The 15899-nt window shown below is 43.9% G+C and overlaps 1 protein-coding gene across 3 annotated transcripts in view; it reads left to right on the top strand.

Moving 5' to 3' along the window:
• foxp4 (forkhead box P4) overlaps positions 1 to 15899 on the top strand; it is a 93240-nt gene that overhangs the window by 65728 nt on the left and 11613 nt on the right. For 2 of the 3 annotated variants that reach the window (XM_076883927.1, XM_023154475.3), the window contains exons 6-13: positions 3316 to 3454; positions 6044 to 6245; positions 6735 to 6833; positions 8199 to 8297; positions 11874 to 11961; positions 13111 to 13194; positions 15244 to 15469; positions 15757 to 15833. In XM_076883927.1, coding sequence (XP_076740042.1) covers positions 3316 to 3454; positions 6044 to 6245; positions 6735 to 6833; positions 8199 to 8297; positions 11874 to 11961; positions 13111 to 13194; positions 15244 to 15469; positions 15757 to 15833 — 1014 coding nt within the window. The remainder of the gene's footprint in view (positions 1 to 3315; positions 3455 to 6043; positions 6246 to 6734; positions 6834 to 8198; positions 8298 to 11873; positions 11962 to 13110; positions 13195 to 15243; positions 15470 to 15756; positions 15834 to 15899) is intronic. The other variant, XM_023154476.3, reaches the window with a different exon arrangement.

Genomic DNA, 15899 nt, shown 5'->3' with positions numbered 1-15899 from the left:
TTCAGGGATGCATGCACATATTTGTCTTTCTTAAGAATTAGTAAATATGGGTTTTCATTCTTTTTTCACATCCGCATGCTATGTTGAGGCAGTAAAGGAGTGCTGTGCTAAACCAACTGCTACCCTGCCAAAGTATTCATTTGCATGCCTTCTGCTCTAAGACTGAAGGGAAATCTCTCTGTAGGAGGGGTCTGCCACACTTTAATTGTCAATTAACCCCACCAACACTAAGAGTCTGCCTTCATTTCACTCTCTTTCTCTCGCACTCTGTCTCACACACAGAGATTTGCACAAACACACACACTGTACCGGGTTTAACCACAGCTGTGTTACAGTAGGATAACAGAGGATCAACTGGGATCACATCACGGCAAAACAAAGCGAATCGAAATCGATGAGACACGATTACTGTCATAACCTATGGGTGTGCGTGCGTGCCTATTTGTATTTGACTGTACTGTATGAATGATCATTAGCCAAAAAGCTTCCAAAGATGCCCAGGACAATGCAGGAGGCAGACTTAAGGAGAAGAACCCCATGAGACTTTTCTGATAAACGCATGAGGAGACACATCCTAGATTTCTCCCCCTCTCCCAGCGGGTATACCAACCACGGTCAACCAACTCGACCGTGACAAAAGCAAACCAGTTGTGGTTGAGTCGCATGTTGCGATGGTGTCTGAAACGCTTTCCCTTTCTCCCTCCGCTCTGCTGCTGTCCCAGTTTTCAGGTTTGTTGTCCTGTAACAACTAGACAAGTGCCAACACTGGTCATACAGTGACACAGACACGCAGAGAGAGAGAGGAAGACTTGATGTGTCACGGTTCAAAGCACAAACACACGCGTGCACACACACACCTGAGGGACTATGCCTCCCTACAGGGATTCATACAACTCATGTGACTTATAGGCCACTTGCGGCAGTCTGTATATTTCAGGTGCTACAAGGCATCATTCACAACCAAAACACCAAGTGTTTTCCCCTCAATTGTCCTGTAAAATAAGTGCACAGTATTGAGACAGTCACTGTTTTCCATTGTGAGTATCATATTGTTTGGAAGTTTCCAGGTAGCCGTAACAGTTCATATTTCTTCCGGACATATAAAACTAGCCAGGCTGTAAATTTGAGCCGCCTATATATAGAGAAAGGAAGCCTGAAGTGTTTGTGGACTAGTGTATTTGACTGACTTTTTGCCCCTTTCCATCTTCTCTGCAATCCTCTTTTCAATTTCCTCACGGTGGAAATGATGCATTGAAAGAGTGTGTACATACGTATGTGTAAAGCTAGTGTTTTGCACCGGCTGGAGTATTTGGGGACTGGTCAGGAGTCAGCTTAATGAAGTGACTCTGACCATCACTAGACATGCGTACTTTGTGTGTGTCCATCCACAGTGCTAGTGTGCATCTACTGAATGGCCTTTTTCGTGTGTGTGTGCGTGTGTGTGCATGTCGGTGTGACTGGCAGGCTCAGACAGTGTGTGATGTGCTCATAAATCACATTGACAGCCTGTTACTGCGCTAGCTTTGGCCACTCAGCCACAGCTAATGTAAACAGAACGCAGGCGCACACACACGCACACACAATGTGTGTTTTAAAAAAACCATAGCCATATCTCAGGAGAGAATGAGAGACAGAGGAGGGACTGGAAGAAAGAAAATGGACAGACAAGTAGAGAAGGGGGGGCACTGAGGTCAAAAGAGAGCGAAAGAGAGGGAGGAGGCAGTTCAGTCAGGACACTCTGATTTTGATAAACCATTTATTGCAACTAATGAGAACTTGGCAATCCGCTTCAAAGAAACAGACTATGAAAGTATGGCACAGGCTTTGTCGGCACTACAACACCTCTTGTGTATGAGAAAGCTTAGTTTCACAGTTACACTGCAGTTGCAGTACAGTACAACAATCGAGTGTCATCTTTAACAAACTATACAATTATAATGTGAGGAAGGTGTAGCAGAAAATAAGGTTTAGGAAGCTGTGGTCACAAATAATTGAACTACTTATATTTGTGTCTGTAGTTACCAAATAAACAGACATAAACGCACACACACAAAAATCAGACACAATTAGCATCGATACGTTTCTCAGGTCTCCACTTGTTTTTTGATTGGTTATTTTTTTGTTTTTCATAGATTTATTCCCTTAGAATGGAGTACTATGTATTTACATTAATTAATTGGAATCAGTGGCGGATTTTGCTGAACATGCACACAGGGATTTGAAAGATGAAATAATTTCCCTTTCATGCTAAGTGACACATTTGAACACATGAGAACAGCAGCCATTTGTGAGATATGACACCATCTGTGTCTAAACGTCACTTACAAGTGGTGTTTGTCAAGCCGGGCCTCTGATGTTCAGCACATCATATGATACAGTTCCATTGAACCGTTTCATTGAAAGATGTATTTCCTCCTTTTTTTAAATCAGTGTAATCAATGTAAAGGGTAATTGTAACTACTCTCTTATGCTCCCCTGCCCACACGCACACACACATGCATATACTCCCCCATCAGACTCCACACACCACCACCACACTACTTCTCCCCAGACACCAAGTCTGAAAGGAAATGACCTGTTTGCCCTTCCTGTGAGTTCTTTTCTGTTCAAAGAGGTCCAGACTGCCACTCTTTTTCACACACACTTTCACACACATACATTCTCACACAATGAGGAGTTGTATTTATTTATTTTTTCTCCACTACTTATCTGTGGGAGATAAAGTCCATCTCTCTCAGGGGTTGCAACATAGGTCTGCACCGAACTGGGAGAGGAGGAAAGGGGACATTTATCACCATAACACACACTAACATTATTGCTAAATGACATGCAGTCTCCTGCACTCTCCCCTCAAACATTTCACCCCTTCTCTACATCCTTCACAGCTTGCGATCCCTTATGGGTTACTTGCTTCATGCTTTTATTTATTCTGTGTGGTGATTTTAAATATCTTATTATCTTATCTGAATGTTGGAATAGGATATGTATACCAAATGAACTCATTTAACTACATTTTTTGGCCATTCAGCATAGTTTAAAAATTCATTTTGAGAGTGATACCTTTACAAATTTGTTGTTTTTTGTTGTTGTAAATTATAGTTACAAGCAGATTTTTGTCTAGTAGAGCTCACAGTACATTTACAGTATGACATTGTATAAGGCAATTTTGGCTGGCGTGACTTCTTTCCATATGGATCATAAAAAAATTGAGACAGCATAAAATAAGAATGAATAAACTTCTTCACCAACTTAGTTAAACTGAGCACTGAGTTTCCTAACTGCTTTACCCTCTGCCTTTTATCTTGTGGCTTACAGCAGTTAGGCAGTAAGCAGCTGGCCTTCCAGCAGCAGCTGATCCAGATGCAGCAGCTTCAGCAGCAGCACATCCTCAACCTCCAGAGACAGGGCCTGGTTCCACTGCAGCCCACCGCCGCCATGCAGACTCTGCAGCAAGGTATATGCACATGCACACACATTCATGAAAAGAACTGTAACTCTGTAGCACTCCGGTGACACAAACACATCTTAACAAGCGTGTGCACACACATGGGCGTACACACAGGCGGGCCTGTACCCAGTGCTGCCTGTGAAGCCCGTTAAGTTAATCAGCCTATAAAAGATAAAAGGAAACGTGATTGGTGGGTTTGTGGAAAGTACTCATTTGGGTAATAGGTAAAATATGGCACTAAGCCCTCCTGCTTAGAGAAATGTGTGCATGTGCTTGGGCGAATGTTTGCACGCATGTGTGTGTACTTGAGATTAGCCAGATACAAGAACATCATCGTTTTGCTATTGCTGTGCCCACTGGATTGTGGGGTTTTTTTGTGTATTCTTACGTGTAACGTCTCCCACAGTCCCTTCATTTTGTCAGCAGAGTTTTAGAATGATAAATGTTGACTGGTGACTGGCCCGCCCTGAGTATATGTGTCCTGTGTGTGTATCTGTGTCCATTTGTTTTCCGTGCTCTTAGCACAGCAGCCCTCGACACACACATACACACTATCTCACTCACGGAGAATGCTTTAGAGGCTCTAAAGTGGCCGTAACATTGCTAAAGCGCTGACTGAGTTGACCAAACAGACCGATTTCCTTCCCTCTGGCTGTCTGATCCCTGATCTCTCTTTTTCTCTCATGCACAGTCACATGCAGTCTCACACGCACACACTCACATACAACAAAGAAACTGTGTTTAACTAATCAAAAGTGAAATTCAAATCAATTTAATACTGGACAAATTGCTCAAAAAGCGTGTGTATACATGTGTGCTTTATGTGCTAGAGGACAGGGTGTTTGTTTGTGTGAGGTGAGGACAAATAGATATGCCAGTTTACACAGAGTGGAAAAAGCCAATGGATACTTACTAGGTGCAAATGAAAAAGACAGGGGCTACGTTTCTGTTAGAAGTGTAATTTTTCAGGCAGTTTCAAACATTTGGCTTTGGCATCTCCTTTTTTCTTTCTTTCTCCTTCCGTATCAGACTGGAATTTCCCTGCAGTGTGAAAGAGCTGGTCCATTGTGACGGCTCAGCCAGGCGTGAGCCAGAAGCATTCCTCTGACCAGCCATGCCACGCAAACACACAAACACTCGAGCATAAACACTCGCACCTTTACACACAAATGCACACACTATTGCCCCGCCTCAAAGGGCTGTTGTGTTCATTGTGAAGGTGGTGGCATTAGGGGTCCTGCTTTGGTTTCAGTTTATTTCTCTGACCGCAGTAGGATGGAGGTGCTGCGTAGACCTCTCATAACTGCCTTATGACAAAGCCTAATAAGTTCATGCCAAAAAGGAAATAAAGAAGAAGAAGACGAAAGAGCACTAAATAAATTTTAACTGCAATAAGACAGACCAAACAGTGTGCAAGGAACCGTTTCAGCAGCTTTTGAAACTTTCAGACAAATCAGTTACTTATTTTGAATTCGCCCAGTTTAATTTTAGAACTCCCCAGCATGTGTTTGTCCACGGTTATTAATGTGAAAGAAAAATGAACCCTCATGACCAAATATGGGCGCGCACGTTTGGCAGAAACTTTTAGCAAGAGCACTCTGATCTCCTCAAATATTTTGCATCTTTAAGCTCTAGCTGGAGGAACTTACAACAGCAGTTTTCATCTCATTTCATGTTTGTTTTTTTAACCTTCCTTTATTTCCTTGTCGCTCATCAATAAACCACAGACTTTTGCCAAGAAATCGCCTACATTTTCCTCTCAAATTCCGATTTTGTGACTGGATTGTGCTGTGAGCCGCTTTCTATAGCGGTCTTCACCTACCTCACACTTTCGCTCTGTGAGCACGTCCATGCTTTTTGTGTGGAGCTGTCCCAATAATACATATATGTGCGTACCCATACAAAGACATTGACGCACACGGCACCTCATTCTTCCAGAGTGAGAACTTTTGTTTTGGCGGGACCGCAGAAGAATGCAGACAAAGCAGACATAATATTTGGATTGCTGCAAAGTCTCCGTATGAGTTTGTGTCGATGTGTGTGTGTGTATCCGCGTGTGCGCATGCTACAAGATCCACCGGAGTGGGCTGTGGCGTTTTAGGCGTCTCTCTCGCTGTGAAATTGGAGCAGAAATAACAAAGCTATGACTCGAAAGCTTAAAGTGTGCACCCACCCATTTCACACAAATAGTGGTGGCAACGGGAGCAGTGGAGCTGCTGGACAGTAGCAGTTGCAACAAAGTTTAGCTACTTAATTAAGAATACTGGCTTTCTGGGGGGACAATAAAAAGGTCCGTTTTTAAGATGTTCTGTTTTCCACTCTAAACCGCTCTTAAACACAGGGACAGTTAAAGTAGCACGTGTGTGTTTTATGTCTGCTATCATTTAAGATTAGTTTCAGCTATCGCTGCTTCTCTGTGTGTGTCTGCACGTCGGTACAATTATCTGGTTTATAGTTAACCGTATTTCTTCTTCCATTTATTAGAATCAGCTTACCTTAAATATCCTATCATCACATTTGTGCATGAACATTTGAAGTTGATGGACGGGTTAAGTGGGACCAGTTGCTAAGTTAAATCTGTGTCCTTGCCTGCAGCGATGTGTCCGTCAGACCTACAGCAACTGTGGAAGGATGTGTCGGGGGTGCCGAGCAGCGAGGAGGCCCTGAAACAGGCCGAGGGCCTTGACTTGAGCACCAACAGCTCCAATTCTACCTCAGCCTTCCCCAAAGCTGCCAGTGCTCACCTTCCACTGCACAGCCTGCCCAATGGACAGAGCCACACCCCAAAGAGAGACAGGTATAGTGATGTGTGGAAACAAGTATGACTTCCTGATGATAGCCACAGGTAATGTGGCTATCACAGTCTGTTCTCTGTGTGACTCTCTTCCGGTCTCTCTTATTTAGTCATTCTCACTGTGTCATTTTTTTCTTAAATTTGAACCTTCTTTTGGACACACAGAAAAAAACAGATATAAAACATGCACATTCAGCATATCACACATCAGTGTGGCGTAAACTTCGCTCAGCTCATTTGATAGGAGGTGTGTCAGCCACATGTCAGTATGGTGTGGACACAAAGTTAGGAAAGAAGACAAGACGATAGTGGATTCGGGAGAGGGGTAGTAGCAGGAAGTAGATAAATTCTACTCAAGTAGATAAATTCCGCAGTCGAGCGTGATCATTTCCAGGGATGCATGTGCTGGGGGATGCACTAACACACACTGTGTAAGGGCTGTGTTGTCCCATGGCTGTGTTGGCTGCTCATGGGCTTGTCTCCGTCTTTAAGAGCCAGACTGTTTGAGTGGATATCCTCCTTCACCAAGGCAGACAGCGGAGATGACCATATCCCTCTTTACTCCAAAGGCAGCCAACCCCCCAGCAGCCAGTGAGTAGCACATGCACGTACACACACAGTCACAAGTGGGCAAGTCTAAGACAAGAAGATACACTAGAGGTGGGTGGTTTGAAGTGTCCTTCAGCACTGATTTACTGCTTGTACCAGTGGCATTGTTGATCCTGACTCCTGACTTCATTTCAGAGGGGGGTAAGGGTGGCTGGACAAGTGTTAATTAAGAGAGGTTCTATTAGTTAATCAAATATATCACACATGGTCATGCTGAAGCTACAGTGTGCTGGCAGTACTCCGACAGAGTTGGCTTAGAAGATCACAAAGGGGATAGCATTAGCCTGCTAAGCTAATGCATGGCTGATGTGGAGGAGAATGCGGTTGCCAGCAGTTTGTCATGTCTGCTGTCTGAGCTGCTTCTGAGTTGACTCAACCACAGCCAACACACATACACACAACATACACTCCAACCTCAGCCTCCACATATGATCAGGAAGAGGTGAAAAGCAAAGAGAGGGAGAGAGACATGTTTCCATCTGCAAGACAAATGGTTTTTGTTAGACAACCTTATGATGTTGATTTGGGAGAATCCCCATTCCAGTCCACGCACACACATATGTACACACTCGCACGCACGCGCACATGCACACGCACACACTCATACAAACACGCACATACACAGTCATGTAAATATATGTGGAGACAGCAGTCGCCGGCAGAGGTCCAAGTCTGAACCACATCTGCTACTGGACCTGCCACACACACATGCACGGATACAGTTATTTTACCCTGGGTCCAAACCAAACCTGGCCTAGTCTTTCATCATCAGACACACATATAAATACACACACTGTCATAAATATGAAGAGATACGCACTCAAAAAACACACACATAAGCTCACCACAAAAGAACAACCAGCACATGACGGCAACCGCCACCAATCAGTCATGGCTGGTTGGTCCCGTGCCGGCTCTGTGTCAGCTCCTGAAACATTAGAACATACACCAAAACCAACACACACATGCAAAGCACACGCCAGGAACAGAAACACAGGTCATGGACTCCAGAATGTGAGGTTGCTGGACCAATTCCCCTGTTTGCCTGGCTTCTGTGACTGACCCCACTCTGTTCTGTTCCTCCTGTCTCTGCACTTGGCTTCGTGAACTGTACTAATGACTGCTAACCAAACTCAGATGGCTGTATTGATGCTGCTGCTGCTATTGCTGCTACACGGTTTTTGTTTTCTTTGTTTTTGCATGTGTATGTATGTGAAAGTGTGACATGTTAATGCTTTTCTTCTTAATATTCTAAGCACTTACTTTGACTTTATCTACTGTTTCATGAGGATAACAAATATATAATGTCACTGTTGTCTCTGTTTGTGTGTGTCTTTCTCTCCACAGTCATGAGGAGCACACTGGCTCCCATCCCCTCTATGGCCATGGAGAGTGTAAGTGGCCTGGCTGTGAAGCACTGTGTGAGGACATAGGACAGTTCATCAAGTAAGTCACCAGCCACTGAAAAAATAAGCACTCAGAAAAATCAATAAAGATATTTGCACTGCACTGGGGGTTTCAAACAGAAGGCCTGGGGGCCAGAATTGGCTCAGCAAAGACTCAAATTGGGCTCAATGAATGACGTTAGAACAAGTGAAGGAGGGCAGGAAATTTGGAATTTTAACTGTGTCTTCATAAGTTTTAAAGATTTTCTTACTTATTATGACCTCCCCCATGGCCAGTCAAACTACACCAAAGCAAATACATGACTGACAAAAGATTAAATGACAGAAAACTACTAAAGAAATATATGGGGCGGGGGTGGGGGTTTTTCCACTAAGAGTACAATAGAAAAATATAAAATTTCTTTCCGAGACACACTTTTAAAAGTATTAATTTTTTATTAAGGTATCTCAGGGATTAAATGTTTACTTTAACTTCTTTAAACTGACAGAAAGTGGAGTCTGGCGAATTTAAGATCAAATTGTGGCCCACAGCGTAAAATCAGACAACCCTACACTACATTTGATTGACATATCTGTTAATCTGAGCTGTACTATGATTGCCACTTACATCACATGCCTAGTATATATTTAATAGTGCAAGTAGAAGAAAAGTCAAAGTGAAAAGGATTCTGTTTTGACCCCACTTCTGTTATTGTCCATTTTCCATTTCCATCCCCTTTACAGCTGTTATGTGTGAACTGTTTTATTTTTTATTGTTTTATGTAAAGCACTTTGGTATGCCCAAGGCTTTTAAATGTGCTCTATAAATAAAGATTGTTGTTGTTGTTGTTGTTGTTAAAGAGTTTGTTATAGGGACATGCATATATTTCCCTTGGAGAGGTCATAATAGTAATATTTCTAGATGCGTTCAAATTCTCTGTTAAAAAGAAATCACACAGTTAAAGATAATCAAAGTCTGTTCAGTAATTAGTTGGCATTATTTACAGTTTCAAATGGCAATGAAACTGTAAAACTGTAAATGTTAAATATTTCTGCAATCCTCGACCAAAGTTCAGGTTTGATTCAAACATTAAAAGTTCTTTCTTTTTTTTTTTTTTACCACCAGTACAAAACAACCATTTTTTTAAATTTAAGCCAATAAAACTCACAATGTCTGATTTAGATTACCTGTATGAACTAAAGGTGAGGCAAAACAAAGAAAAGCTAATAATGCTAATAATGTACATGTCAATCGTACACATCACTTCTGCGTTTCCTGGCTAATTCATTTGTTGCAATATGTTACATCACATTAGCTCCCAGGCACATGCATGCATACATGTACAAACACACGTTGGTACACAGATTCACTTCGTTTTTCTCTGAGTCTTTGTCTTCCTTGAAGAACAGAATCCTCCATCTCCATAATTCCATGTTTGCACGTGCATTTTTATACATCACATTGTTGCTTGAGTAGAGGCAGACAACTGGTCTAGCTATGTAGAATTATCACTGATGTGCTTTAAAAATATTGGTCTGTAAGCCATTCTTTAATTTGGTAGGCTTTTATGATTTTTGGTCTCTGTGAGAGCAAGAAACCCCTCTCTCACTTCTTTTCGCTCTGCGTCCTTCTACTTAACTTTCACTCCTCCCTCTGTTATTTACCAGTTTGGATACACTGTGCGATGCTGATGCAGTATTCGGCCTTGACATTCTCCTACCACCTCCTGTCACACGTAGCACTGTGGACTTCCCCATGGCACCGTGGCTGATAATGAAGGCTTCACAAGCCTCTAATGAAGCCTTAAACAAACTCACACTCATTATCTATGTGAAACTCTTAGCTATTTGGACAGTGGAGATATTAATAAGCCTGGGTGATGAAATACGTATTCGTACACACACACACGCACACACACCATCACAGAACTGTGAATAGTGATTGTGATGGCATCGGACAGTCAGATCAAAGCTAGCAGGCAGGCTGGGAAAGTTTGGAGAGGAAAGCTGTTGTTTGGTGTCTCATTTCATGTAGCCCCAGGGCAGATGGAAGGAGAGTGAAAGAGTGTGTTTGTGTGTGTATGTAAGAGAGAGAGCGAGAGAGGGAGGAAGATGAAAAAATAGAGGCAGCGACACACAGTGCCATCAGTCTAACCGTGCGCTCCCTTCCAGCGAGCCTTAGTCATCGCCCCAGGAGGGAAAAGGGTAGAGCAAAAGAACAGAGGAAGGAGACACTTCACTATTTCAAGTCTTTCTTCTCTCCTCTTGTCTCTGCCCACCTTCCCTCCCTCCCTCCTCCTCCCTGTCCTCTGGTATAATACTCTGGCTGTGGCTGGTGGAGCTGGGTGTAATGTGGGTTAAAGCCTTGTCTGCCTGCACTCAGAGGAGTAAACAGAGCCTCATTGTCAGGACACATCGAGAAAGAAAAAAAAAACCCGCTACTGTTTATGGCCCAGCTATAGAGAGAGGGGAGGGTTTGGGGGGCAGATTCAGTTGGAATGAGTGTGAATCATAGGCATTTGGGGAGTTGCGGGGGAAGAGGAGTGGGAAGGGGAGAGTCGACAAAAGTATAAGTGACGGACAGGGAGAGAGAGAGCGAGTGAGAGGGGTGAGATCATGTTTTTGTTATTATTATCGTGCACTTGTGTTGAGCCATCTATCTGCCTAGATTAGCCCCGCCATGACATCATTGTTTTTCTTTCATTTCTAGTCTTCGCCTGATGTTGCCCAACTTTCTACTTTCTGCTAGACGCGCAATGCCGTACGTGCCGTGCAAACGTGCATTTCCGCACTTTTCCGCACTTTCACAACAAGCAAGTGACTTTATGAACATTAAAAGTTAACACAGCAGGACATCTAATGAGTCAGCCTGGCTTAACTACCCTCACACAACGACATATATATGACCGCGCAATCTCATGCACAGACAGCAGCAACCTGGGAATAACCTTGGCGATGACAGTGCAGAGAGAGAGAGAGAGAGAGAAAGGGAAGGTGGAAGGGAGACAGGGAGGGGTGATCTGGGAAAGATCAGAAGGTCCCAGGTCCTCCCACATTTGAGGAAACAAATAGCGCCACCATTCCGATACACATACACACACACCACACAGATGCACACCAGCGTTAATATGTGGAGAGGAGTTTAACAGAAAGTCTTAAGATAAGGCTTTGTGCAATAACACATGAGCTCATATCCAGGTGGTTGTCTTGGATCATGGTTCACTAAGCACCAATGAAGTATACACACACACACACACACACACACACACACACACACACACACACACACACACACACACACACACACACACACACACACACACACACACACAAAATACAGCTGCCGCGTCCTTCAGTAGACAAAATAAACTTCCAAGATTGTGATTTATTTTTCTAGCACTGAAGCAGCTTAGATCTCAGTTTAAATAAATGTAAAAGAGCCGAGTTTTGTTACTTCATCATCCAGGACCTGCAAGCTGATTCAACAATAATCCTATTGACTTAAAAATCTTAATTGAGTGGGGACTAGCAGCTCTTTGATCTTGGCGCTTTAAAAAAATTTTTTTAATTTGCAAGCAGATATCAAATCACTTCCCAGAAAATGAGTAAATTACTGATACTCTCTCATCCCCTCTAGGCACTTGAACAACGAGCATGCCCTAGATGACCGCAGCACTGCTCAGTGCCGAGTCCAGATGCAGGTGGTTCAGCAGCTGGAGATACAGGTGAGCAAGAACACCTCATTTTCGTTTGCTCACAAACAAAGTCATGAAGACTGTTTCAGCCTGTCAATGGCCGCAACTCGTCTGAGGCAGGGCAGAGTTTATGGAGAGCAGTGGAGCTTGTAATTTAAAAGGAGCAGTCAGCAGGGAAGCTGCCATTGCTGCTCCAATTATAAAGCTTCTCTGGTCACCAGCAAGAGAGAGTGAGGCTGAGAGGAGGGGAGGAGGGAGGGAAGAGAAAAGAAAAAGGAAAAGAAAAGAGAGAGTGAGACAGAAGCTAGAGAGTGGAGGGCCAGGCTGCAAGGAGTCTCTTGTTCTCAGAGTGGTTCATGCACGCAAACCCTCTTGAAACATCTGAATGGTCCCGCAGAAGCAAAATAACGAGAAGTGAAATGCTGTTCTTAAACGGCGCCGAATGTGAGAAAGTTCCAAACAAAGTTCAAATACAAAGACGAGTCTTTTGGCGCGCATTGGGACATTCGGTTTACTGAACACAGCGGCCACGTCCCTGTGTGTGTTTGTGTGTGTCTGGTGGGGGGGTGGGGGGTCCAGAATTAGGGTTAGCTTTTGTGTTTGGCAGTAGTGGTAAACAGCGTTTAGCTCAGCCCCTGAAGCCACCACCAGGGAACACAAAGTGACAGAGAGGCAGCTGGTGTCACATCACATCAGGACAGCCGTCTCTCTCTCCTTCGACATGTCACTTCATCAGCATCCCACCGCTCTGCCCCTCGCGTGCACGAACACGCACACGGCGCACACACACATGCGTGAAGCGTGTTTTAAATTTCTCATATTTGCACTCGGACACACATCGCCGCGTTCGCCTTGGCGTGGATCCGTTTTTTTGTTTTTCTAGAGGCGACACTTGTGTACGCTGCTACTCCAGCACAAACACACACACACGGGATTCAGCTCAGACTGTAACATCACCCTTTAAACAGCGGTTATCAAAGTCAAATGAGGACAGTTGTGTCTGCAGACTCGTGTGAGCGTCCGAGAGGGTGCCTGGTGCTGAGGTGGCTCACGCTCATGTTCTTCGTGGTGCTTGACCGGTTTTGGAATTGTAGGATGTGCCAATACCACACTATAAATGAAAGGGTTGTGAAATTAAATGTATATCAAAGTAATCCTGTCCACGCTCGTGTCTTTCAGCTGGCGAAAGAGAGCGAGCGACTCCAGGCCATGATGACCCACCTGCATATGCGCCCCTCAGAGCCAAAGCCTTTTAACCAACCTGTGAGTACACACCCAAAGTCCAGTCACATGACATGTGACCCCAAACCTAACGCTCTTCCTTCTTATTCACCCACAATCTTCTTTTAATAGCTCACTTTCTTTATTTCTACCCTTCTGGGTACAGTAACCTTCCTCTGTTACTGTTCAGTTTGGTATCGACGCCCCCTATTGACCAATGAGAGTTAATGTGTTTTTCATGAATCATAAAGGCCTACTTTTTAATTTTCCTTATACTTTGCTACACATTTCCACACTTTTTTCATCTCTTTCCTCACTCTCCTTTTCTCTGTCTTTAACTTGCAATGATACAGTGCATCGAATTTCCCAGAAGAGTAGGCTTTCACAATGTTTTAATTCCACATGCAAAGTTAGAGATTGCAACAAATCCCCACATTCAAACTGTGTCAGAGTTTCCTTTCATTTTTCTAAACAAATCCTGCATTTGAGAATTAAGATTTCCCAGCCTGTCTATGAGAGAGAGCAGTTAAAACAGCCTCTCACAATATTGTCAGTGTGTGCCAACAACATAGGATAGAAATTTGACATGGCGCGTGCGTTGGCGAGGTTGTTATTAGGTATCTAATGAATATTTCATTATTCAGATTGACGAGGAGTCTTATTAAAATATGAAGATGTTGAAATTAATTGTCAATTAGAGGTAGAGTGTCTTAATTTGAGGATATAAATGGGTGCAGCCGAGTGGCAATGTGTGTGCGCGTGTGCTCGCGCGTACTTGTGCGCCTGCCTGGATGATGTGTTGATCGCAGGGGGATCAGCTGCCATTTTCATCTAATGGGAAATCAGGAAGAGGCGTGTTCTGTCACCACTGGAGAAGAGCCTCAGGGTCAGGGATTGGAGAAGGAGGGGCAGAGGAGGAGCATCAGGAATGGAAACAAAGCTTGGCCTCAATTAACAGTGTTCGACTGTTGCCGTGGTGATGGGGCAGGGTTGCAGCTTTAATGAAGTACCTGTTAAACAGCCCCGCCCTCTCCAGTCAGCTTAAATGGTACAGAGAGGGGGCAGAGTAAAGAGGAGGCGATTCAACACATTTTGCATACATCTAGACAACACACACATGCACACACACTTAGTGGTTTTAATTAGTCCTAAACTAGCAGCCTTACAACAGCTCTCCCAGAGAGACTGGATGTAGTGGTTCTGTGTGTGTGTGTGTGTGTGTGTGTGTGTGTGTGTGTGTGTGTGTGTGTGTGTGTGTGTGTGCACGTGTGCGTTCAAGTGTGTATCTGTGCAAGGCTCTGCCTAATTGGGCCGAATTGGTCCGTGAAGACTTCGCCACCGCAAAGCGCATGTGTGTGTTCCCTTCTTAAAAACATGCTGTCGTGTGGTTTTGTTTTTGTAAGCTCAGGGTTAATTGCAGCCAGTGCAGTGTGTGTATAAGTATACATGTGTGTTCAAGCGCTCAAGTGTGTATGAGTGTGTGCGGTTCTGCACAAATGATAGGACCACATTTTCACAGGGAGTGTTGAAGGCCTTTCTTTTCTTATGAGTTAACATTAGTAGTGGCCCCTGAATAAAGCAGCCTATTATGATAGGTTAAATAATGTCAAATTAATGGTTGGTATAATTTTCAGTCATCAGGAAGGAAGTGGGCCTGCCGGTGTGTGTGTTTGCATTTCTGTCCTCTATGTACAGCATAGCAGGGGAACTTAATAATAGTATTCCGCTTCTGAGCTGAAACATTATGAATTTTCTGGGTGAAATGCCTGAGGTGAGGTGTCTTTTCACCTCCTCCTTGCCATGATTTTAAAGAAAGAAAGATAATCTTTCTTTGTAACCAGCTCCAGACCTTGACAGATGACAAAGGGTTAAGGTAAACATAAGGTCCGCCTTAATTAAATAGAAAACCTATTTGACGTTCCAGAACTAAAAAGTTCAACACACTAAGTACATAAACAATAAAGTTAGACAATGAAGTTTTATAAGCCCAACCTAAATAACAGTCTTCATGGAAAGGACCATGAAAAGGATCTTTTTCTCTTTTTTTGTGCTTTGAAACAATTTGCCCGTTCTGTGTGTATCGTTTTCTAGCTGAACCTGGCTTCCAGCGGCTCTCTCTTAAAGCGGGATAGCGAGGCCTACCCAGAGGGTCTTCCCCACCCCCCCACCTCGGCTGCCACCCCCATCACCCCACTGCGCCAGGGGCCTTCAGTCATCAGCTCCTCCAGCCTGCACACACACTCCCACTCACACACGCACGCTGTTGGGCCCATACGCAGGCGCAACTCCGACAAGTACTGCACCCCGATCGCCTCAGGTAGACTGAAATATCCATCTTCACCATCGCCTGATGCTCACAGTACTTTACTGAGAATACCATTACTTGTTAGTGATGCAACATAGTCTTTCTGGAGTCCAGAAAGACCTGAGGTGTTGACTGCTGCTATATTTTTGCATTTTATTTTGCCAAAGCCAAAAAAGAGGGCATTTCCTCGCATCTCAGTGATTTCATGTACCTGAAAAATATTATAGTGTTAGTTTTATTAGTTCAGAAACTCTGCATAAGCTCACATGAGCTCATTTGAAATGTCTTCTGTCTTTCAGAGCTCGCCCAGAACTGTGAGTTCTACAAGAATGCTGATGTCAGGCCTCCCTTTACCTACGCCTCTCTTATACGTCATGTGAGTCTCTCTAATGATTCTTATCAGCATCTCTCCGTCTGTGTCCTCCTCTAACCTTTTTGTTCC

Source organism: Maylandia zebra, linkage group LG5 (genome assembly GCF_041146795.1).
Source record: "Maylandia zebra isolate NMK-2024a linkage group LG5, Mzebra_GT3a, whole genome shotgun sequence".
NCBI classification, from domain to species: Eukaryota; Metazoa; Chordata; class Actinopteri; order Cichliformes; family Cichlidae; genus Maylandia; species Maylandia zebra.
This window is presented reverse-complemented; position numbering and strand designations above follow the sequence as displayed.